At 46.9% G+C, this 25,707-nt stretch overlaps 2 protein-coding genes across 2 annotated transcripts; both read right to left on the bottom strand.

The window, feature by feature from the left end:
* Positions 1-1,365: 1,365 nt before the first annotated feature.
* Positions 1,366-16,177, bottom strand: LOC106989592 (zinc finger protein 805-like). The gene is made up of 3 exons (XM_027037484.2): positions 15,925-16,177; positions 11,560-11,686; positions 1,366-5,234 (listed from the first exon to the last, which is right to left on the bottom strand). Exons 1-3 carry the CDS (start codon positions 16,072-16,074, stop codon positions 4,198-4,200), a joined length of 1,314 nt encoding a protein of 437 aa, XP_026893285.1. The 5' UTR covers positions 16,075-16,177; the 3' UTR covers positions 1,366-4,197.
* A 7,674-nt stretch (positions 16,178-23,851) lies between these two features.
* Positions 23,852-25,686, bottom strand: LOC106989593 (vomeronasal type-1 receptor 1). The gene is given in 2 exon segments (XM_015088084.3): positions 23,852-24,792; positions 25,680-25,686. Coding segments are annotated over 2 exon segments (915 nt in total). The 3' UTR covers positions 23,852-23,884.
* Between the last annotated feature and the right edge of the window lie 21 nt (positions 25,687-25,707).

Below are 25,707 nucleotides of genomic sequence, written 5' to 3' on the forward strand. Positions count from 1 at the left end.
CCTCTACGACATCATCAGAAGTGTCACCCCCACTTCCGCAGGAAATGCCATTCTCCTGTGTTCTTATTGGAGGGGTCCTTACTGCCCACACACAAGGCACAGCCTTCTGGGTAATAATTTCCATCCTGCACATCGCCAGCTTAGGATGGGTGGTTCCCATTCTCCACGAAGTTGGCAAACAGCCCCACAAGGGATGCTGGGAAATAATGCTCTATGGCTCCAAATACAGGGACCAGGCCCAGACTTCTGTGGCCACCTTGGGCGAAGCCCCATCCTGGGATAGCTGTGACAAGAGACTTCTACTTACGTGGCCTTAGGCAAGCCTCCTCAGCCGCCTTCCAGGAAAAAAATATAATTAAAAAACCATACAATAAAATAAGTCCTGGGGATGAAATATGCAGCATGGTAACTATGGTTAACAATACTATATAAAATAAATGAACAAGTTTTAAATTAGGTGATAAAAAGATAACTTGCTTGCAGCATCATTGTGTACTAACATTAAGTGGTGCTCTAATCCAGTGGCTCCCAAACCAGCAGCATTAGTATCACACGGGCCTATATTAAAAATGCACCTACCAGGGCCCCAATGCATCCTCAGTCCATGCCTGAACCTCAGCTCTCAAGACAGCGCTAAATACTGGAGGGGGGGCTGGTGTGCAAACTGAAATCACTGAGGCTGGAGAAACTATCCCTGTGGAGGAGCACAAAAGAGAAAACACAACGAAGGTATAATCTCTGCCTATATTCCAAGGCCCCTAATATTTCTATTCTTAAAACCATACACAAAGTAGGGGTGCCTGGATGGTTCAGTCGGTTAAGTGTTCCACTTCTGGTCAGGTCATGGTCTCATGGTTCATGAGTTTGAGCCCCAGGTCAGGCTCTACGCTGACAGTGCTAAGCCTACTTTGGGTTCTCTGTCTCCCTCTCTGCCCCTCCCCCGCTCACTCTCTGTCTCTCAAAAACAAACTTTTTTTTTTTTAATTTTTTTTTGGTAACGTTTATTTTTGAGACAGAGAGAGACAGAGCATGAATGTGGGAGGGGCAGAGAGAGAGGGAGACACAGAATCCGAAACAGGCTCCAGGCTCCGAGTGGTCAGCCCAGAGCCCGACGCGAGGCTCGAACCCACGGACTGCGAGATCGTGACCTGAGCTGAAGTCGGACGCTTAACCGACTGAGCCACCCAGGCGCCCCCAAAACAAACATTTTTTTTAAAAGACCATACACAAAGTATACTTGTTGCCAATCACTCCCAATATGATTATGATTCTAGAACAAAGTGGAAGGACCTCTTCAAGGATGTGAAGGAAAAAAACCCATGCCAACCTAGATTTCTATATATGGTAAAACTGCCAAGAAAGAATACAAAATAATAGTATTTCAAGCCAAAAATGAAGAATTTAATGGAAGATTAACACACATAAAATGAAATCCTAAAGGTTATGTTTAAGAACGTTGGAAAGTAATCTCAGATGAAACACTTGCAATTACAGAAGGAATGAGGACCCAAGAGGGGAACGCATACGCATCTGGCTCGTTACTTGCCTTAAACAAGAATAACATTTCCTTGTGGAGTTAGACTGATAGAGTTAACATGCATAATCTCAACACATATATGGAGATAGAACATGCTAGCTCATCTTCTAAGTCCCTTATATTGCCTGGGAAGACAGAAAAGTATTTATAATTCTGTCATCTACTGTTGTGTTTGTAAATTTTAGCTTAAACAATAACAAACAATATGCTTTTTAAACTAGAATTTTAAAAAAATCTGGATTCTGAGTAATAGTTGTTTTTTTAAAGGATCAGAAAAAGAACAAGGGAGACAAAACCATAAAATAAGAGGATATATTAATCCCAAATATATCAAATATTACATGAACCATGAAATAAATTAAATTAGTAGTCTTTTTAAAATTTTTTTTAAAACTTTATTTATTTAAGTGATCTCTACACCCAATGTGGGGCTTGAACTCAGGACCCCAGGATCAATATTTGCATGCTCTTCCAACTGAGCCGGCCGGGTGCCCCATTAGTCAGTACTTTTAGATGGCTCAAACCTCCCTTCACAAGGTACTTAATTTTCACCCATAAATCTCAAGTGCAAGTTTTGAATTTCCATTAAAACAAAACTAACATTCTGTGGCATCATCAGCCACCCCATCTCCACCAAGAAAAGAAACCAGGGGGCGAACAATGTCCTGGATTTGGTTGGTGGGGAATCAAGACCTCATGCCGAGGTTCACCAGAATCTATGAACAAGTTTCTTAAGGCCTAAAATCAGCTGAGATGTTCTCGGGACCTGAAGTATATTTTTACCAGCAAATCCCATCAGCACATCTCCCGATGAGAAAAGAATAGGGTGGCACAAAGGGGTAACACTTCAGTGAAAACAATTTTAACAACCGTGAACATTTAAGAACACCCGCAAAGCTGACACCAGGTACTTCACAACACTATAATCTGAACAACCACCTGGTGAAGTGCATCAGTCAACACTCTTGTTTCACAGGTACCGAGGCTGAGGCTTATTTACAGAGGAGGAAACTGAGAACCCCCCAAATTCCTGAATGGCCCTGAGTCCTGGCCACTGGTAAGAAGCACAGCTGAGAATGGTGCCCATGGAGAGGCAGGCGTCATCACTGCCCTGCACGGCTTCCTGTGCAAATCTACCGTACCTAGGGCCCCTCTCCATCAGAGAAAAAAGGTCCTGGTAAATTCACCGCCCATGTGACCAGCACGGGGACAAGGAGTCCTGCCAGTTTTCTGTCTGAGAAAGGGAGTCTTCAGCTTCACCTGCTCACTCAACACCCTAGGTGCTGACTGAAGACGAGAACACGGGGACAGGCCCCACGTCACATTCCATGGATGCAGAGGGCTTCCTCTTGAGGATCGAGGAGGGAAAGTCATTCCTCGGGGCTCATTCATCATCCCAATTATGCACATGTCCTGTGCGCTCTGCCTCCTAACACATCCCAAGTCATCCTCTCCCCACCAATTCCAATGCCACCATCCTGGGTCAGGCAACGCCGACGAACTCCTGGGTTACATGGTGGCCTCGTCTCTCTCCCACATCAATTCTCCCTTCTTCAATTCGCTCTCTACACAGCAGCCCAGGGGGAACTCAGAAGCAAGAACATGCCACTGCCGTGGTAAATCCCTTCCTCAGCCTGCCAACGCCGCATCCGCCCCTGTTCTTCCATCTCACTGTCCACCACTCATTTCCTCCGGACACACCGGCCTTCAGCTGCTTCCACTAACAAGGCCAACTCTCCCCTGCCTCAGGGTCTTGGCACATCCCGTTCCCTTTACCAGAACATTCTTCCTCATCTTTGAACATGGCTGGGGCTCCTCCATTCCTCATGGGTATGTTTGATCTCACCTTTGTGTACTGTCTGCTCCTCTGCCCATGCTTCACAGTTTAACATGGATCTCCCCACTTTTGTAAAAAGAGGCGTGTGGGGAGATGACATAACCAAGGTCACCCAGATGGCGATGGGCACAGCTCAGAAGTGCTCGAATTCCAGTATCCCGAGGGTCCAAAACCTTCACCACTGGACCACTCTTCCCAAAGGACATCTGCCCTCCTTGCCAAAGTTTTGACCTTGATCTTCATTGCCACATGGGGACCACAGACACATTGCTGCCACAGCATCAGAGTGGCCAAACTACACCTCTACACCTCTGTGTTATCACGCGTGTCTCCCTTCTAGACAGCAAGGCCCACGTCTCAGTCACCCATGTATCTCCACGACACCAGGCACCGTGCAGGATAATGGGCGTGAAGGATAGGGTTCTCGTGACTCCTGCCCATTCTACAGCAGGCCCCTGTGAACACATAAAGTTCCAGGGGGAGATGTGGACAATGAGGGGAGAGGGCCCTCTGTCCACTGCAAAGCACATCACTTGTGCTTTTGGACAAACAGGCCCAGGCCTCTTTGCAGGCCACGTGACAGCAAAGCACTCTCAGGTGTGAGAAGAAGGTCCCTCTCCTAAGAACCAAGTCGTGTTTGGAAGCCTGGACTCCGGTCTCTGAAGTGCCAGGGCTCAGCCACAGGTAAAGGTAATGCCGTAGCCCCAGCAGGAGCCGTGCACACGAAGGAGGACACGTACGCAGGGAAGCCTCGGGTACAAACTCTCAGATGCCAAGCCAAGTAAACGCTCTCCCGGTCAAACAATCCGCCACAGTCGTCACTTTAAAAAGGTCTCTTTCGGAACTCAGTGTGAGTTCTCTGATGTTGACTGAGGCCCGTCTTCCGGTAAAAGGCCTTCCCACATCTCTTACACTTATAGGATTTTACTCCACTGTGGATCTTTTGATGAGTAGCGAGGGTCGAGCGGTAGCCGTAGGTCTTTCCGCACTCGCTGCACTCATAGAGCTTCTCCTGAGAATGACACCTCATGTGTCGAGTTACAGAAAAGCTGTTACAAAAGGCCTTCCCACACTCTTTGCACTCAAAGGGCTTTTCTCCAGTGTGGGTTCTGTTATGCCGAATAAAATCAGAGTGGCGGGCAAAGGCCTTTCCGCATTCGCTGCACATATACGGCTTCTCTCCGCTGTGAATCCGCCGGTGCTCTGTGAGGTGTGACCTGCGGCTGAAGGTCTTCCTGCACTCGATGCACACAAAGGGCTTCTCCCCAGTGTGAACCCGCTGGTGCTCTGTGAGGTGTGACCTGCGGCTGAAGGCCTTCTCACACCTGATGCACTCATAGAGCTTCTTCTCCATATGAACGCCGTAGTGTCCAGTGAGCTCTGCCTTCCTGAGAAAGGCCTTCCCGCACTTTTTGCACGTATAGTGTTTTACTTTAGTGTGAATCCACTGATGCTGGAGAAGGAAGCGATTCTTCTTAAACCCTTTTCCGCATTCCTTGCACTTGTACAAGTTCTTCCCTCCATGAATCGAGGGGTCTTTCCTTGATCCACGTGATTCGTACTCATGGAGAGCATCTCCTGCAGAGACTTGCTCCTGTAAGTCCTTTGTACACAGATTTTCACCTGTTCCCCAATGACCACACTCGGGGTTCATCTCTCCAGGGAGAGTCTCCTTGAACGGGACTATCCCTGTCTTCACGGGCCCTCCCTGTTTTTTGGATGGTTCTTTTTGTTCCCTGGCCTCTCCCAGCATGGAAACACCGGAGTCTTCCTGAGTCGGTAACCTGTGGGATAAGCATCCCTCAAACACGGCTGACTGAGAAGCAGAAGGCTCTGTGGTCCTGGTTTTTGCTTCATCACCTGAAGAGAGTCCAATACACAAAAGAGGCCCATTAGCAATGCCAACATAAAGAAACACGATCGCCAAGCCAGCGGGAAAACAGTGCCACTGATAACTGTTCACATCTCTGAAGCTCAGGTTTGTTGTTGTTGTTGTGTGGTTTGTTTTTGTTTTTTGCTGGTCCCTGGATTCTTGACACCCTTAGAGGGACAACCTTGAGGAGAATTTGGGGCAGGGTCCAGAGTGGAATCCCTTTCTCTCTGTCCAGAGGGGAGAGAAACAAAGACACCACAGGCTGTGTTTGTTCTAAGAAAGGACGTCACGTGGTTACCAGGAACACAGGGAAGGAAGGGGACATCTAACACAGTCCAAATGAGAGAGAGAGAATTTGGGAGGTGTCTTGAGATCTGAGTCGTGAAGAAGCAGGGGCCAGCACATATAGAAAGTAAGAGGGCACTGCGCCCAAAAGGAGGCAGAGTGCACAAGGTGCCAAGTCGAGAGAGAGTCCTGATGCCTAGGGAGCTGCAGGGCACGAGGATGGCAGAGATGCGGAGGGTGCCACAAACAGGGTGCCGATTCCAGAGTCTGGAGGGCTGAGAGTAAGGGCAGCCATCGCCACTCCCCGGACAGTGCCCACAGGGCTCAAGGTGAGGAACACATTAAATCTTCTGTGTGTGAGGAACAGTGCGGGGACTAAACAATGGAAGAAAGCTAGTAGAGAAATCTGAAACATTTCAAGATATTAAAGAGATCTATACACATGGAGAAATTAATAACAAAGTTGTAAATTCTCCTCAAATCTATCTTTAAGTTCATTACAATTCCAGATAACATGATTTGCCATAAAACTCAACAAGGTGATTCTAGAATTTCCTAGGAAGAGTTAAGGGCCAAGAATATCACTGAAACAAAAATAAGGCGATGGGGCTTGCCCTCCCAGTCCTGGGGTTATGATGAAATTATAGGCCTAAGAAAAACTGGCAACAGGAAGTAATAGCCTCATGAACAGACACAGCTTTCACACACCGCAGAGATGACACAGCAGGTCACTGGTAACAGTGACAGACAACAAGGGGGGCTAGAAAACTGGTTTCCCACATGCAGAAAAAAGTTATTCCATTTCTACCGCACATCACACACATCATTAATTCCAGATTAGCAAGCAAAAGAAAACGAGTATGTTTTTGACCTTGGTGTAGGGATATTTCCTAGTGAGACATGAAAAGCAGTAATCATAAAAAAAAAAAAAAAGAAATTGACCGCAGTAAACAAAATATGAATTTATATTAATCAAAAGATACTTTAAAGAATATTTTTTAAAAGCTAAACTCTAACAGAATACAACTGCAGCCCACAGTATGGGTCAAAGATTAGTATCAGGAATATACAAAAAAAATCTGACAAATCAAAAAGGGAAGAGCAACCATCTTCACAGAAAAATCAGAAAAAAAATCATGAACTGACATTAATAAAAGATACACATGGCCACTAAACAAATGGGGAGTGTCATTCCACTTTCTTAGTAATGAAGGGCTGCAAAACAAAACTACACTGAGATATTTTTTATACTCATTTGACTGACAAAAACTAAGGAGGCTGGTAATAGCAAATACTGGAGAGGATGTAGGTCCATGGAATCTCTCAGATATTGCTGGCCAAAGTCAAAATTACTATAACCACTTCAGGAAACAACTGGGTGCCACCTTAACATGCCAAATCCCTAGTCACCCAAAATTCCACTCCCAGGAACGTTATTACGAGAAACTCACACACATGTGCACAAGGACACACGCATAAACATTTTCATGGCAGCATTGTGTGCAAGAGGGAAGAGCTGGGAAAAAGTAAATGTCTAAAAGAACAAATACTTTGTGGAATATTCATGCAAGAGGTTATTTCCAGGCAAAGAACACGAGTGAACTACAGCTATATATGACATGTAATATGTAACATATAATATATTAATGTATGTTATAGACAATAACATAATACTGAATAAAAAAGCCAGTCCCAGATGACTACAGAGTACCCTTTCATTTTCTTTTGAGAGAGAGAGAGAGAGAGAGAAAGAGAGAGAGCGCACACAAGCGAGGGAGGGGCAGAGAGAGAGGGAGAGAGTCTTAAGCAGGCTGAATGCCCAGTTCAAGTCAGGCTCAATCTCAGAATCGTGAGATCATAACCTGACCACAAAATCAAGGGTTGGATGCTTAACCGACTGAACCATCCAGGTACCCTAGAATACCCTTCTGATAAAGTTTAACAAAAGGCCTACACAATATATTTTCCAGGTATGTATACACACATACACACACACACACAGGTATGATAAAATGATTTTAAAAGTACTGGCTCAAACATTCAGATGACACAGAATTACTGGAAGACACAACATACCAAAACTGAGATAAGAGTAAAGAGAAAATCTGAATACCCCTATATCCATAAGGAAACGGATCTTGTAATGACATAACTTCCCACAGAACAAGTAATGAATAGTAAGTGTGGATTCCGGAAAATGGTGATCTCTGTGCTGGAGGAATGGGGATCAGAGAGAAGTGCATCGATTTCAGTGCTATGGTCCTGGGAGTCCCCTCTAAAGTGTATCCCATTACAAAGAGTAATGAGAGGACACCAAGCACTGACGAGAATGTGGAGCAACAGGAACTCACAAACGGGGCTGGTGGTGTGTGGGATGATCAATCATGCTGAAAACTGTTTCATAATTTCTCTTAGAGCTGAATATACACCTATCCCATGTCCAATCCAGTCCAGTCCTGGGTATATGCCTAACAGAACCTCTCACAGCAGTGATGTTCATAACATCCCCACCCCAAAAGAAACAGCCCAGATGTCCATCAACAGGAGAATGGATAGACTGCACTATATAACTACAACGGGATACTACATAGTATGAAAATGTCAAACTCCAAACATTTGCATCCATACGAATGAACCTCACAGACATACTGATGATAAACACAAGAGAGGCAGAAAACATACCGTGAGGCTCCATTTATATCCATTCAAGAAGTGAAACTCACCGACGGTGTTCAGGTATCAGCGGTTACCTTTGTAGGAGGTGACATGGACTAGAAGGACTAGTAGGGCTTACAAGGCACCTCCTAAGGTCTGTATCTTCACCTGAATGGTTACTTGGATTTATTCATGTGCAAAAACTCATCAAGTTAAATCCTTAAGATTCATGCACATCAATATGTATAAATTATACTTCAGAGAAAGAAAGGAAGGGGGGAAGGGGGGCAGGGAGGGAGGGAGGAAGGAGGGAGGGAGGGAGGGAGGGAGGGAGGGAGGGAGAATGGGATATATGGAAGTTCAGTGTAGACATTTCTCCCTAGAATGCAACATCTCCTCTAAAAAGTTGGTTGTACACATAGTCACACCAATCAGTCAATTCTAGAGCTAAAGAAGGAGCTCCCAAGAAGGTAGGAGAGGGTGTGACCCAGTCCCTGGGGCAGGAGCTGGTCATAGCTGGGGATGAGACTTCTTCCTGGTGGGGGGCGGTGAGAACAGAGGCTGGAGGCAGCAATCAGATGCAGATGAGTCTGAAAGGGTGGAGAAGCAAGAAGAAGTAAAGTCTTTATTTCTGACATGAGTCTGGCCGTGGACTGAGCCTCAGTGGCTGAGAGTGTGGTGAAGGCTTAGAATCGGGTGGGCGGCTGGCAGAGCTGGTGCAGAGGACAGCTGGGCAGAGGCACAAGCAGATGGGGAGACCACAGGTGCGTTAGCAGCGTGCAGATGAGAGAGGACAAGACAGGCGGACCAGGGTGTCAAGGCTGGAGCTCAGGGAGGGGGTGGTGGGGACAGACTCAGGAGATAAGGGCTGTGTAAAAGGGGCAGGACCTGAGGATGGCTGCATGAGGGGTCTGATGGAAACAGGTGCTGAGGAGTTGTTTTCTGGCCTTTTCAACTCAAATGGCAGGGCTGTTCACTAAAACTGATGCCCCCAGGGAGGGCTCAACAAGAAGCTTCCATGGAATTTCTGAGCAGCTGTGTTCTAATGGCTCTGAGTCTGTGGGTCTCACCCTACCTATATCTCTACAGGGGAGGCCTGATTCTCACCACAGGTCAGTTCAAACCAGAACTCTGGGGTGAGGCCTGGGCGTCAGGAGTTTTCCAAGCTCCCTGGGTGATTCTGGTGTCCAGTGAGTGACGAAAGTCCTAGTCTCTGTCAATCTGCAAATGGTACCCTCATCAATGGCCATCTGAGAAAGACAGGTGACTAAAGCCGGTTGCTGAGTCAGGAGAGATGACTGCAGGGGGAGGAAAAGGGAGAACAGGGGGTCAGCCTCAGTAACTTGCCACAGTCCACAGGAAGCCAACCTGGGATTTGACTCCAGGCCACCTAGGTCCAAAGCCCAGCCTGCTGAGCACTGCACTGGGGACAAAATGGCTCCTGGCCCTCACGTGGGGCCAGCAGCTGGGAGAAAGTGGGCTGTTCAAGTGGGAGGGGGGATGTGAGTGGGAGGTTTTGACTGTGGGGAGCCAGGGATGGTGGGAGGTACTGACCCGGTGATTCCCAGACTGGCACGTTGCAGGAATGTAAGGAAACTCACACAGTGACCTGGGTGAATGAGGACATTTACACCGACATCAACCAGCATCTCCTCTCGGTGTCATTTCACAAAGGAAAGGGCCTTTACCACAGGGGGAACAGGGTGGCATTTGACCATTAAGGGCCATCTTTTACATTAAGCTTAAGTTTTAACATTTTGGCTTCCTGACAAGCTCCCGGCAATGGTGGTCTTTTCCTTACATGGTGGGGCAGGGGAGCCTGCTGGGGGCTGGGAACACTGCAAAGGTTGACCCAGTGGAAGTCACACCAGTAGGTAAATGAGTAAAACATGCACTGGGCTGGATACTTCATACTGTGTACTTCACACATGTTGCACACCCACGCCTGTGCGCTGAAATAATATTAGGAATATGACAAGATCACTGAATAACACGTAAGTGTATTAAACTAATCACAATAAATTGTTGGCTCCAAAATCTGATGATTGCCTTTGGGCAAGAGGTCCCCAGTGGGGAGAAAACTGGGTTCAAAGTCAGGCAGTTCTGGGGAAACATCTCACCTCCCACGGATATTGTGAGAATTCAATGAATGGAGCAGGGCAAGTGCCCAGAAAAGGCCAGACACGTGCCAGTGCTCAGGGGACATTGGCCATGACAACTCATTACTAATGGCTTCTCTCGAAAGCAAACCACTTTTCATTTCTTGTAAATCAATGTCTTCAAAGGGGATCTCACATTACTCCAGAAAATGGAAAATCTTCCTTGCCACGGATGAAAGGTTACAATCAAAACACAATAAAGAAATCAAAATAACGATAACAGGTCCCAGCGAGCTCTGCAGCCTGCTCGGGGCTACGAGCTGGAGACTGTTGCCTCTGCTGAAAATGGACACTGGCAACAGTCGTGACAGGCATGAACGACTCAGCATTAATAACTCAGCACGAACTGAGACATCTTCCTGATGAGAATCAAGAGGGAAATGGCTTTCTCAGGGTGTGCACCTGTGTCGTCTAAAACTATCTGCCACCCCAGCACAGTATGGCCCATACCAGCAAAGGATGGTCTAGGCCAAAGCAGCCTTTTCATTGAGTTTGTGTTGTTTATAAATGGGCGGGCGACACTGAGGGCAAACATCCACTGGGGCCCTGCCTCACTCTCCCCCCTTCTTGGAGAATCAGCCCACGACCATGCTAACATACTGTGGGGTCACCTGACTCAGACAGCCGGGCCAGTCAGCAACCTCTGGCGGGAATCTTTAGCAGGCGCCCCAGGTGGAGCCTGTGCGGGGCACTGGGCTGAGAGGGTGAGGGGAGCGTGGGCTCCAGGGGTTGCTTCCCGCTACACAAACACAAACACCTATGCAGAGAAGGCAGGACACGAACACACAGACAAGAATGGAGATGAGAAATCCAAGGGGCTCACAGAAGAAGAATGAGGTGCCCACTCCCACCAAAAGCTGCTGTGAAAAGACAGTGGTGTGTGCAGACCCACAGAGAGAAGCCAGGACGACAGCCCCGGGGCCGTGGAACAACCGTGCTTCCTCCCACGTCCTGAACCCATTCTCGGGGCACCCCAATCCCAGGTTCTGCCAGGCATCTCACTTCCATCTGCCAGGGGAACTAGGTTTCCTGCCTAGTGATTCCTGGTGGAGACAAAAGGAGAGTGGGCAGGAGGAGGTGGGCCCAGCACACGGCGGGCCTGTGGGGAGGACGGCGAGCCACTCGGAGCCCTTCTCTACCAGCCGGGCCTCAGGAGAGAGGAAGGAACCCAGGAGGCTGCAGGCCCCCGCGTGGAGGTGAGGAGAAGCCTTACCCAGCGAGAGCAGGAGCCCACAGGTCTCCCTCATCACCCTCCAGTACAGTGTCCTCTGTGGCAGGTCCAGTAATTCCCACTCCTCCTGGGTGAAGGTCACAACCACGTCCTTGAAAGTCACTGGTGCCTGGAAAGTCACACACAGTAGCGTTAAGTGCACCGGGGCCGTTGGGAGGAATCAAAGCCTGTAACTTAGTTACCGGTGAAGGTTCACGGAGACCCAGCCCTGAACTGAGGCCTCTGGAGGGCTGAGCTCTGAGCTGGGTGTAAGTGGGGGGCAGACACGGCTGACAGAGAAATCTTCAATGGCAGATGCCATGGAGAATGACACAGACAAGGCGTTCCCGTGAGGACCTTGGGGGCAGAAGGTAAGTGGTCTGGGACGTCAGAGGACCGGGGAAATACTCATGAAGACAATTCCAACCCTGAGAACAGAGGTAAAAGCAGCTGGTCCTCCCTGGTCCTCCCGGCATGCCCGCCCCTAGCCAAGGGCTTCACGTGCTACGGCAAAGGGATTAAATGTCCCCAGGTCTGGAGCACACTCCCAAGCTTGAATTCAACCTTGAATCACCACTTGCCTGCTGTCTACCTTGCGGAAGCCACTTCATTCCTCCGAGCTTCCGTTTCTTCCACTAGTACAACAACAACTCTCCCACTTTATCAGATTGAGGAGTCGAGAGAAAACATTCATAAAGCCAACGCTAGAGTCTTGGCTCATGACAGCGCTCTGTACATTTTGTTAGTGAGTCACCCTGAGAGTCCCCAGTCTACATAGCAGAGGTGGGATCTGAACCTAGGACCCTCTGGCGAGGGTCCGTGGCAACACTTACGCCCCTCCATCACTACAGGTGAGGCACTGCCAGGAACTGTTGCTGTTTATCTGCCTCCGCCATCCCTGACCATACATCCGCAGACACAGGCAGAAGAATGGAGCCGTCCTCTTCCACCTCACGGGAGGCACCATCCTGGGAGCGGCAGGGCCCGGATCAGCTCCCCACACCGGCTCGGGCCCCCCAGCCATTCAGACCCCCACAAGATTCCACAGTGAGGTATCAGTCAGTTTTCCCTTCCAGAGTCCTGACGGGATATGTCCCTGAGGCACGAATACCGTGAGAACCAGGGAACCCAAGCGGGTGAGAATAATGCCCTTGTGGCCATAAGAACACAGGCAGCAGTGTCTGACTGGCTGTGATGTCTGTCCTGGGCAAGGGTCAATGACCATGCATGCTCCCTCCTCGAGACCCATCTTAGCAGGTGGGGGGCACATGGCAATCACAATCTCGGGCCTCCTTGAACAACTCTGTCTTCGCAGCCTCTGTCCAAAACGTTCCCTCTGTCTGGGATGGCCCCTCTTGCCTTCCTTGTTTCCAAGCTCACCTGCAGGAGAAATCTCTACCCCCCTCACACAGATTAATTTAGGCGTCATCCTCAGGCCTCCCCAGCCCACTGTGGTTGGGAACTGGCTCTGGCAGCCAATGGACAATGTGTGAGTTTCAACTACTTAAAAGCTGTGTGACCTTGGGTAGGTAACTTAATGTCTGTGAGCCTCAAGTTCTTCTCTGTAAAGCAGGGATGATAACAGAACCTAACTCTGAGGAGGTAGGAACTGAATGAGCTGAAACATAACTGTCCCTCAAACCAAATCGAGGGCCCAGTGGAAGCCCGCTATTATCACTGCTTCTTATGATTATTTTTCCTCTTTGCACCTCAAGCACCCTGGAGAATCTCAATCCAACACTCAACTCTGCACAAAAATGCTAGCGCCCGAGCACGTGATCAGGGGGCACTTTAGCGAGAACCTGAAAGACAGAGGTGGCATTTGAGCAGAGGCCTGAGGAATGCACAGGGCTGCCCCGCAGAGCTCTGGAGACAGGATCCAGGGCAGATGGCACTGGCAGGGCAAGGCTGGAAAGTGAGGAAGAGCTGGGCAAGTGGAGTGTGGCATGGCTGCAGGGCAGTGGGATGCAGAAGAAGGGAAGGGAAGACACGTGTGTGCACACAGAGCAGTCACACTACACCAGGCCACGGTGGGGGTTCAAACACAGATTCTAAGTGGGATGAAAGCCCATCCGGGAGTCTCGCTCATTTTCCAACCAGCTGCTGAGGTCCTGTTACAGCTATGGCCCCATCAGAGGCCTGGCGCCACAGCAGCAAACAGGAATCCCAGTTCCCACTGGAGAAAGATCCCAAACTAGAAACTAAATAACTGAGCGAGACGATGCAAATGGCCCTACAGGTTCTGAGGCCAAGAAACAGGTGAAAAGGCTAGAGTTTCAGAAGGAAAGCTAGCGATGGCCTCTCTGAAGACAGGCCACTGGAATGGCTGGAATGAAGGGAGGAGGCCACGCGAACCACAAATGAATACGACAACTCCTAATGGTGACTGGGACTATGATCGGAGTGAATAGAGTCATGTGCCCGAGAGAAACCTGGAGTGTGTCGTGTGTTTACATCTAAACGCACATCACACAGGGTGCCTGAGCGGCTCAGTCAGTTGAGTGTCTGACTTCGGCTTAGATCACAATCTCACAGTTTGTGAGTTTGAGCCCCGCATCGGGCTCTGTGCTGACAGCTCAGAGCCTGGAGTCTGCTTTGGATTCTGTGTCTCCCTTGCTCTCTGTCCCTCCCCTGCTCGCACTCTGTCCCTCTCAAGGATAAATAAGCATTAAAAATTTTCAAGATAAATAAATAAATGCACATCATGCTCCTGCACACTGCCAACACTGAATCTTTAACGCACATACTTTTCACATAAGAGTAAATGTCTTCAGGGACGCCTGGGTGGTTCAGTCGGTTAAGCATCTGACTCTTGATTTTGGCTCAGGTCATGATCTCACAGTTGTGAGATGGGAGTGTTGGCTCTGGCCTGGGGGTGGAGTCTGCTTAAGATTCTCTCTCTCTTTCTCTCTCTCTCTCTCTATCCCCCCCTCCCCTGTGTACTCTCTTTCTCTCAAAAAAAATTTTTTTTAAATAAAGTAAGTATCTTCAACAGAAAAATAAACTTACCACTGTAAGTGGCAAGCCAGCATTGCTTGTAATAAACAGACGGCAACTATAAAGATGAACCCAGTGACCTTCCTGGGTGCCCAACCTGCCCAAAGGCCCTTTTCATGCCAGCAGGGAAGCAAAATTCCAAAAATACTGCTCCCACTGTGAGTCTTCCCCTAGGCTCTCTCTTCCCCAGTTCTCAGCTGAGACAGGGGAAACCCTGGGGCAGGATTCCACTGGGGTGAGCCCTGAAGACCATCAGAGGACAAGGGACTCTGCTCCCTGAAAACAGTGTCCAGGGTGATGCTACCTGGGCAGTGTTGGACTGGGGTACACACATCACACACATGCCCTCTGATCCCCTCAAGCCATGAGGAGGAAATGTTGATATTCCCATGGATCCCCAGAGATGGAAGCCAAGAGCACTGACCAGACTCCTCGAGGTCATGGCCCTGGGAAAGGCATGGCCATATGGCCCCTAAAGTCTCGACACTGCTGCATGAGCTCTTTCCTGAAGCACAGTTCACTCAGACGGTGCAGGGATGGGGGAATTCTGAGAAGCATCATTTCTCTCTCACTTGCCCTGCCATGAGGACAAGGTCAGGGCAAAGGCCTCCTTGGATCCCAGAGATCACAGAAATGAATGGCCACAACCGGCACTTCCTGGGCATTCCCTAGGCAGGCTGTGCCACATTCAGTGCCTCCCACATCTGCCTCCAGGACCTCAGAGGGAAGACCTGCAATGAACCCCATTTCATGGCCAGGGAAGCAGACTATCCCACGGCGGGGCAGGGACAGAACCTGGAGACGAACCCAGGCGGTAGGCTTTGGAGCTTGTTCTGCACACCACGACACACGCTCTGGCTGGGAGGATGGCTGAGGGTGACGGGGGAAGGCAGTTCCGGGTACTATGTGGGGGGTTGCAGGGAGCCTCCACTCACCCCGAGCCTACTCTCCCCTCCAGAGCTAGAAGAAGCCTATTAAAACTGGACTCCAAATCCTCCGTGGTCCCCACCATGGCCTCAAAAGAGGCCGATTTCTCAGCCTGTTACTCCAGACCCGATTCCCAACCTAGTGCTGTCTGTTCCCACCGGACAGATTCTGCCCTGCTCGGCCTCACCTCCCCGCATCTGCACCTCAAGGTGGGTGTGCCCGGGACACCCTTCCACACCTCACTGATTAGCTGACGGAGTGGGGGGCCCTTCCACAGGAACCTGGCCTGGCTTCGGGACACCAGGGTGGCCCCCCCAAACACAATGGCGTAGTTAGGGGAAGCAACGAGACCCAGGACACCACCACCTTGGATGTGGAGGTGCCACGACTGCGTGGTTGGGGGTCCACAGGGCCTGAGGGGGGGGGGGGGGGTCACCCACTCACCTGTGCCGGGCCCATCTGCGCCTGTGCAGCCGCCGCGGGACCCTGTTCGCGGACAGTGGGCCGCAGTAGTGGGGAGGCCGCGGGGGGTCCCAAGGGCTCCTGTGACCCATCCCATGCACCCTCAGCCCTGCCTCGGTGCAAAGGGGACATGACGCCTCTCCTCACGCCTCCCAGTTCCGGCGGTCTCAAGCCCGCCAAAACTCCCGGAGCAGCGACCCGGTGAACAGACGCAGAAGCACCCAGGACGACGCCCACGAGGACGGCGCCTTGGGTCTCGCGTGACGTGGAATCCCCGCCCCGTGCTGCCATTGGCCTAGCGCTACCGCCTCTTGGCGCTGAGCCTGCCGGGTAATATGGTTCCCGCAGCTCCGCCTGCTGCCTCAAGGGGCGCCCTTCTGGAAATCTCAAAGGACCAGCGGAGCCTGCGTGAAGGCCTCTGGGAAATGATGTCACCAGACGCTGGGGGAGGGGCGCGGTTTCTTCCCTTCTGAACCCGCTCCCGCGCGGTTTCTGCAGCGTGGCTTCTGCGATCAGGAGAAATGCTCGCACCCGTGGTTTCATGTGTGCCCAAAGGCTGGGCTCCTGAAGGGACACACCAGACCGTGGTATTACTCAGAAAGGGAGTCTGCCGCTCAATTAGCCTTAAGTCACGTGACCAGGGCGCTGTCTCCTTTTCCCTGGGAAAACAGTGTTTTCCCTGCCGGTAAACTCACGGATTGTATCCATATCCGATCCAGCCACAGCACTGTCTCATCACTGGGGTGTTTCTTAATCCACATTCCAAGACATATCCCATTTCTTTCCTACTGTGAAACCTGAGATCTATTTGAAATGAAGAGATATTTGCCAAATTTCATTTTCTGCTGGGACGGTGATTATAGTGGTCATGGCCAGAGAATGTGTAGAGAGTGGCCATCTGGGGACACCTGGGTGGCTCGGTCAGTTGAGCTTCCGACTCCTGATTTGGGCTCAGATCATGATCTCACCATCATCCGATCGAGCCCCACATTGGACTCCTTGCTGAGCTAGAGCCAGTTTGGGATTCTTTCTCTCCCTCTCCTCTGTCCCCACCCGGCCACTCTTCTGCACATGCCTTTGAGCTCGCGCTCTCTCTCTCTCCTCTCTCTCTCTCAAAAAAAAAAAAAAAAAAGAAGCCATCTGAACCCCAAGATAAATGTTTGATCTCAGTCTGTTTGCTGTAATTGCAGTGATAGAATCTGCCAGGGAGATTGACATTACCTCTGAAAACCATTTGTGAAAAGTAAATTCCTCCCTGTCAGTTTTCATCTACTAGCAAGATTATGCACTATGTTACTAATTACCTCATGCTATGCGTTAACACTTGTTCAATAAAAACTCACTTTGAGAAGGCGCTTTGTGGTTTCATTATATGGCATCTATATTACTGAGGAGCTGCACATGATTGTGGTTAATGTCCTCAGATCAGGATGTGGCTTCTCCTCCACCAGTCAGCTTATATGTGTCATGCTTAATCAAGGATGACTCAGGGGTTGTGTCCCAGCTGGAAGGATGGATTTGTCACTAAGATGGGAAGGGGTGGTGGTAGGCAGATGAAAGAGCTTGGAAACATGAGGATCTCACTTTTGAACATATTTTGTTTTATTAGAATCTATTAAACCTCCAAGTGAGGCAGACTGTGGACATTTCAACATAGAACTCTAATTATTTTGTAAAAAAAAAAAAAAAAAGTCAGCATTTTTGAATTCACTAATAGACTGACTTCTAGAATGTCCATAGCTCATCGCTTCTCGGCCTTTTGACTAAGATCAAGTGTAGAATGTCCATAGCTCTACAATCCAGACTCCCCCACAGAAGAAGGAATTAATTTTCAGAAATAACACAAAGTAAAATGTGTCATACATGGATTTATGCAGTTACAGGTAATTCCAATGTTTAAGAAAAAGTAAACACAGAAGCAGTTGAAAGCTGGAGAGTATTTAAAGACTGCTCGACCTGGAGTAACAAAAGGTCTGCACCTATGTTTCAAAGTAGGACCACCTACTTTGAGTTAACATTTACACTCCACGCAGGATCAGGCTGGCAGATTTCAGATGAAGCCACATCCTTGTGTGGCTCCTTTCCTTGCCTCATTCTCTGCCCTTCCATTTTTCCTGATAGTTTCTCCTCCATAAATCTCATGTCGTTGAACCCTGTGCCAGTTTCTGCTTCTACAAAACCCAACCTCAGGCAGGATGCATTTGGTCAAAACCTAAAATATTAAACATGTGAAACATACCCAGGATGTTAATGTTTCTTTTCCATAATAAGATGAGCAAAGGAGAGCAAGAAGAATTGCTTAGATGTGTCCTGAGGGTTTGAATGTGACGGTGAATCTCTTTGTGGGGTGGGGGGGAAGGGGTGTCCTTCCCTAGTCAATACCTGATGAGCATGGGACATGGTGTTCTCTGCTGTGTGACTTTATGTCTGGGATGGATCTCAAATCCTTAGTAAAACAAACTTTTTGGTAACAGCGAAAGGATTAGGGAAGAAACAAACACCCAATGATTTGTAAAATCTAAATAGAACATAAATTGTGAAAGTTAGTAGTATTTTCTTGAATTATACTGAAAGATGTTTTTTTTATTATGTACACATAATCAAAATGAGTCATTTTATTAAATTTATTTTAAGTTTATGTATTTATTGTGAGAAAGGAAGAGAGCAGGGGAGGGGCAGAGAGAGAGGGAGAGAGAGAATCCCAAGCAGGCTCTGCACTGCCACCACAGAGCCCGAGGTGGAGCTCAAACCCACGAACCTCGAGACCCTGACCTGAGCTGAAACCAAGAGTCAGATGCTTAACTGACTGAGCCACCCAGGCGCCCTGATTTAGTGATTTAGAGCATATTTTATCCAATTAAAACTCCTTTGCGGGTGCCTGGGTGGCTCAGTCAGTTAAGTGTCTGAGTTTGGATCAGGTCATAAGCTCATGGTTCATGAGTTTGAGCCCCACATTGGGCTCTCTGCTGTCAGTGCATGGCCCATTTTGGATCCTGTCTTCCTCTCTCTGCCTCTCCCCCACTTGCATGAGCCCTCTCTCTCAAAAATAAACATTAAAAAAAATCCTTTGCATCAGAGTAACAATTTATTATTTATATAAACAATAACTATTGTTTACATAAATAATATTCATTTTTATTTATTAAAAATTTACTATTTTCTTAAACCTTCAAATAATTCTATCATGTAAATCAGCTTATCTCTCAAATTATTTACAACATAGGCAGTTAGTTAATCCAAGGAGACTTCAATTCTTTTATGGTAATATTAATGCTGAAATGGCAATTATTTCACTCTTATTTTAAGTTTATCTATTTTGAGAGAGAAAGCGAGCACACAAGTGGGGGAGGGGCAGAGAGAGAGAGAGAGAGAGAAAAGGAGAGAGAGAGAATCCCAAGCAGGTTCCACAATGCTAGCACAGAGCCCTATGTGGGGCTCGAACCCATGAACCTCGAGATCATTACCTGAGCTGAAGTTAGACATTTAACAGACTGAGCCACCTAGGTGTCCCTCACTCTTATTTTTTTTTAATCTTTATTTATTTTTGAAAGAGAAAGAGAGAGAGAGAGATGGAGAGAACGAGTGGGGGAGGGGCAGACAGAGACAGGGGACAGAGGATCCGAAGCCAGTTCTATGCTGACAGCAGCATGCCCAATGCAGGGCTTGAACCCAAACCGAGAGATCATGACCTGAGCCGAAGTTAGACCCTCAACCCACTAGCCACCCAAGCGCTCCTTCACTCTTATTTTTATTTGGATTGCTTCATTACCCCACAATAGCCAAACTGAAAACAGTTAATCCTTCCAGATTTGATGTCTGGGTGTTTTGAGTTTAACAAGTCATTAGGTCATGGTTTTCATTCCATTCAGGTAGCTGAATGGACAGATTTGTGCTGAATGGCAGCTTACATCCTCCCATTAATATGTTTCTTCTAGGCAGGGGCACCTGGGTGGCTCGGTCAGTTAAGCGTCTGACTTTGGCTCAGGTCATGATCTCATGGCTGGTGAGTTTGAGCCCCACATTGGGCTCTGTGCTGACTACTTGGAGCCTGGAGCCTGCTGCAGATTCTGTGTCTCTCGCTCGCTCTCTCTCTTTGCTCCTGTCCTGCTCACGCTCTGTCTCTCTCTCTCAAAAATAAATAAACATTAAAAAAATTTTTAAATATTTTTATTCTAGGCAGGATTGCCAGATCTCAAATGGTTGTGTCCCACCCTAGATAGTTCTTTAATTTTGGCATTTCCTTCTAGGGCAGGTGTTCTCAAACTTTAGGGACACATCAGAATCACTGAAGAAGTAGGAAAGAACGCAGAAGCCCCTAGGCCATTGAGTGAAGAAAGGATCTAAGCATTTGTGTTGACAGCAAGTTGCCTAAGTCATTTTGAAATGACATGGTTTGAGTACCTCGGCTCTGTGAGGACTACAAAGTGAGAATGAGGATTAAATGAGTGAAAACACATAGAATTTTTAAAACAGTACCTGAAGTTTCTGAAAGTCCTTATTGCTGTTAACACAGTAATAGAAGACTCTGAAGGTGGTTACAAATAGGAAAGCGCTCTATAGATTGTCAGCTTGCAGCCTGTATTTCCCAGAAGGCTTATTGCAAGTCCAAAAGAAAGCACAGGGTGGAGGATGAAACCTCTAACCCAGGTAAAGGGAGGAAGGAAGTCTTACTTCTTGAAGCAGCAAGGTACCACCCTAGACAGGTCTCCTGGAGACAGGGAGACTCTTTTATAAAGTGAAGTCACAGACAAGGATGAACTTCTGTCATCAGGCCAACTTCCTCTATAGACAGTGATTCCATTTCCTGTCGGGTACTTGAGTTCCCAGCGTTAGAAACATGCTGAATGAGGGGCGCCGGGGTGGCTCAGCCTGTTAAGTGCCTGACTTTGGCTCAGGTCATGATCTCGTGATTTGTGAGTTCCAGCCCCGCATCGGGCTCTGTGTTGTCTCTCTCTGCTTTTTCCCAACTCACACTCTTGTCTCTGTCTCTCTCTCTAAAAAATAAACACTAAAAAAAAAAAAAACAAAAAAAAAAAACAAAAAAACAGATAGAAAGAAATATGCCAAATGGGAAAGAGCTGAATTTCTGAGGCTTGGAAAGGAACTTCAGGACTACAAAAGTGGTTTGCATTGCATTGCCAGAGATACATAGTTTCATTGTTGACTAGACACCCAATTACAGTCATCAATTGTGAAGTGACACCATATGAAAGAATTCAAAACCAGCCTGACTCCTGAAGGTCAGTGGAGAGAATGTCAGATATCCTGAATATACGTCTTTCTACCTCACACGTTCTCCATCTGCCCCTTTCCTTTCTTCTTCTTTTTAAAAAATGTTTATTTATTTTTGAAAGAGAGAGAGAGAGAGAGCACAAGCAGGGGAGGGGCAGAGAGAGAGAGAGAGAGGGAAACACAGAATCCGAAGCAGCCTCCAGGCTCTGAGCTGTCAGTGCAGAGTCTGATGCAGGGCTCGAACCCACAAACTGTGAGATCATGACCTGAGCTGGAGTCGGACACTTAACCGACTGAGCCACCCAGGCGCCCCCCTCCATCTGCCCCTTTCTTTTCTTAAGGACCCAGTTCTGGCGTCCAGCCTGCACAAAAGTCCCAAACCCACAACATAATTCCCAAGCCCAGGGTGATATACTTGGCTGTTATTGGCCAAGGATAGCCACTGATAAAAGAGAAGTCAACACTTAATCCTATGACCACCTCTGACCCCCTAAATTCCCACATTTGACTCCATTCCTTTCATGTGGTCCTTGATTTCCTTGATTCTTCCCTTGCCCCTTCCCCTATTGGCTGAGCACTGACTGACCATCACAGCTTTGATGTGATGTGTGAGGAGAGGGTTGGGAAAAAGAAGAAAGACTCAGGGCCACAGTTACTTCCTCAGTAGAAGCTGCTGGAGGTGGGAGTATTTGGCCCCACTGGCAGAGACTATGTGATCCATGGATACTGATTAGTCAATTCCACAAGGGGAATTCAGAGAAAAATTTTGCTCAGCAGGAGGTCAAGCAGAGGGGAGTTAAGAGAGACCTTGCACAATATTTGTAGTTAAATTATAATCTTCTGGGAAGAGTCTTCATCCATTGTAGATAGCGTTCCTTCCCTGGATTCAGGGGAGGGGGCGGGGGAAGCAGAGTAGTGTGTCAGTATGAATATTCACTTTCACTGTGTATATATATGAGTCAATTCAAAATAGTCATAGAAATATCATTTTAATTTGTCACTTACAAAATTAAATTTATGAAATCACTAGTGTAATAAAAATAGATGATAGAACTAGAACAAAAAAGCAAAACACTAAGAGAAAGGAGAAAGGGAAGAACTGGGAATCACAGGGAAAATAAAATGATTTTATTTATTTATTTATTTATTTATTTATTTATTTATTTATAAAGGTTTATTTGAGAGGGAGAGACAGAGAGTGGAAGGGACAGAGAGAAAGGGGAACAGAGAGAATCCCAAGCAGGCTCTGTTCCATCAGCACAGAGCCTGATGCAGGGCTCGAACCCATGAGAACTGTGAGATCATGACCTGAGGCAAAGTTAGACACTTAACCCACCAAGCCATCCAGATGCCACCATAAAATGATTTTAAGTAAGAGACAGTAAGTATATCAATAGATATATGGCAATTTCTTCCATCAATTTCTTTTCATCGTCATCTTATAGATTTCAGTGCACAGGTCTTTCACCTCCTCGGTTAAATTTATTCTTAGGTATTTTATTATTTTTGATGCAATTTAAACTGTAATACTATTTAAAGAACTATTAAATTTAAAATTAAATAATGTCTTAATAATTTCAAATAAGGAGAACTGACATTTTTACCATGTTTGAACACCTTAACTGACCTGTCATTTTTTATTTTTATTTTTTTATTTATTTTTTATTAAAAAAATTTTTTTTTAATATTTATTTATTTTTGAGACAGAGAGAGACAGAGCGTGAACAGGGGAGGGTCAGAGAGAGAGGGAGACACAGAATCTGAAACAGGCTCCAGGCTCTGAGGTGTCAGCACAGAGCCCGATGCGGGGCTTGAACTCACAGACCGCGAGATCATGACCTGAGCTGAAGTCGGCCGCTTAACCGACTGAGCCACCCAGGCGCCCCTGACCTGGCATTTTTTAAAAAACAAATGTTTGGCTTTCTTGGCCTGTCCTACATGCTCACTCTGAACCCTCTGTCACCATCCTTTCTTACTTCATAGTCTGCTTCTCTCCTCACCACTTGACAATCTAAACACACAGGATTTCTCCCAGTCCTTTGAGGCTCCACGGGATCTTTTCAGGTGATTTTCTTTCTGTAAGAAAGAACTGGACTGGACCCAATTATGTTTCCAAAATATGTTTAAAGAATACTTTAAAGAATGTTTAAATACTTCCATGTATTTTCATAAGACCCAAGGTGAGAGATTTCCCCAAATTCCTTAAACTTAGAAATGTCCTCCATTTACACTATTTCAAAATTCTCTGCACTTCTCTGAAGATCCTAAAACAGAGAAAGTAATATTTGTATACTTAAGTATGTGATGTTCATTTTTACCTCTATTATAAGACCACTGGCTATTACTGGCCTTGTTTGCCATGACATTGTCTATCACACAATAGTTAATAAAATGCTAACAAATGTTTATATATTTTTTAATGTGTTTTTTTTTTTTTGAGAGAGAGAGAGAGTGAGAGACAGAGCTCAAGCAGGGGAGGGGCAGAGAGACAGGGAGACACAGAATCTGAGAAGCAGGCTCCAGGCTCAGAGCGTCAGCACAGAGCCCAATGCAGGGCTCGAACTCACGGACTGTGAGATCATGACTTGAGCCAAAGTTGCACGCTTAACCGACTGAGCCACCCAGGCACCCCAAGGTTAACAAATGTGCAAATAAATGATTAAATCCCATTAGAAATCTCATAGCACTGAAGCCAGATTGGGACAACAATTCACCTTGCCCTACAGACAAAGCAGAATTGAGAGACTCGAGTGTCACTGACCATGAGCACAAAGGGGCTGAACGCTGGAAAACACGAGGAGACAAACCCAGTGCTGTTCACCATCCACTGGCCTGGATTTGCAACCAGAGTCATCCAAACAGTTAAAATAGCATAGATTGAATAAAAGGTAACGAAGAAACTCACCAGGACCAAGATGGTGTGTGTGGCTCTGGCCTCGTGGGAAGATCTGGGGGAAAGGCTGTTGCTGTGAATGTGTTGGACTTGCTGCTTGTGCTTGAGCAGGACAAAGACCATGGAGCCACTGACCCAGACCATGAAGCTCAAACCCATATAAAAATATATGACTGCAAATAATATGTTAAATCTCCCTACCCCATTCCAGGAACTTTATCCATTTCTTGTCACACTAAGGTTTTTGTTATTGGATGGACCGTTTACTATTAGAGGAATAAATGAATTTATCCAGAGATGTAGGGTCCAGCAGAGGAAACAGCAGAAGCCAAGGAACTTTGGGGATCTAATCTTGAGCTCCATCCACCTACACATACTAGGGTTCAGCTTAATAGTTTGGAAGTCATTGAGGAGACATATAGTGCTGGAGGAAACCCCTGTGCTCACTCTGTAATAATAAAAGACAAGTTTATATGCAGCAGCACCCAGGAAATTTTGGGATCCAAAAGCCACCATTGTTTGAGGGATCCCTTTGGAGAAAAGGATGATGGAGTTGGCTAGGACCAGCTGGTTGAAAATCAGGTCTGTGGGTCTCAATTTGTGTCCAGTGAGCAAAGAGAAGGTATAAAGACCAAGGAGGGATGAATTTCCTAGGATCCCATCTGCAGTCTGAGTGAGGAAGATATCCCCCAATTCCAATGTGCCAACACCTATTGCATCAATATCTAGGGATGGATCTTAATTGAAGTCAGAAGAATGAAAGCAAAAACAGTAGCAATAAATGCCTTGCCAACACTATGCAGAGTACTTTTCATCACTTATCCTAAAACTTATTTCTCACTTTAAGTGGGTATTAACATTTTATGCTTTGTGTGTATGTGTGTGTGCGTGCATCAGCATGCAATTAACTGATGAACTAGATTAGAAATAGCCTCTTGTAATCATCAAACTTGCTAAGAGATTCTAACTTATTCTAATGACTAAAATGAAAGAATAATGGTGCAACACGATAGAGGTGCCCATTACCACTACAGTGGCAATCACATTACAATATACAAATGTATCAAATTAACATGTCACACACATTAACTTGCACAATGTCATATGTCAGACACATTTCAATGAAAAAATAAAATCCATTAAAATAGAAAGAGAAAGAAAACTCTGCCGAGTGAGCACAAATGAACAAATTTTTTAAGAGAGAGAGAGCGCGGGAGCAGGGGAGAGGCAGAGAGAGAGAGAGGTAGACACAGACTCCGAAGTAGGCTCCAGGCTCTGAACCATCAACACAGAGCCGGACATGGGGCTTGAACTCACAAACTGTGAGATCATGACCCGAGCCGAAGTCAGACGCCTAAGCGACTGAGCCACCCAGGGACCCCAGTAATAAATACACTTTTAAAAATTAAAAAAAATAAAATAAAAGGCAGAACTGATTCTATGGAGTTTTCTCCAGGATATATTCTTAAGGGAAAAAGTCATAGTTCAGAACAGTGTGCAAAGTATGCTATATTTTTTCAACCAAGTAGGAAATTTTAAATAAAGGAAGAATGTAAACAGAGTGGAGAAGCAGAAATGAAAGCTTATGAAAGTGTCCTGCATTTTATCTTACACTTCATGTACAAATTTAAATATTTTTA

This window comes from Acinonyx jubatus, chromosome E2 (assembly GCF_027475565.1).
Source record: "Acinonyx jubatus isolate Ajub_Pintada_27869175 chromosome E2, VMU_Ajub_asm_v1.0, whole genome shotgun sequence".
NCBI lineage: Eukaryota > Metazoa > Chordata > Mammalia > Carnivora > Felidae > Acinonyx > Acinonyx jubatus.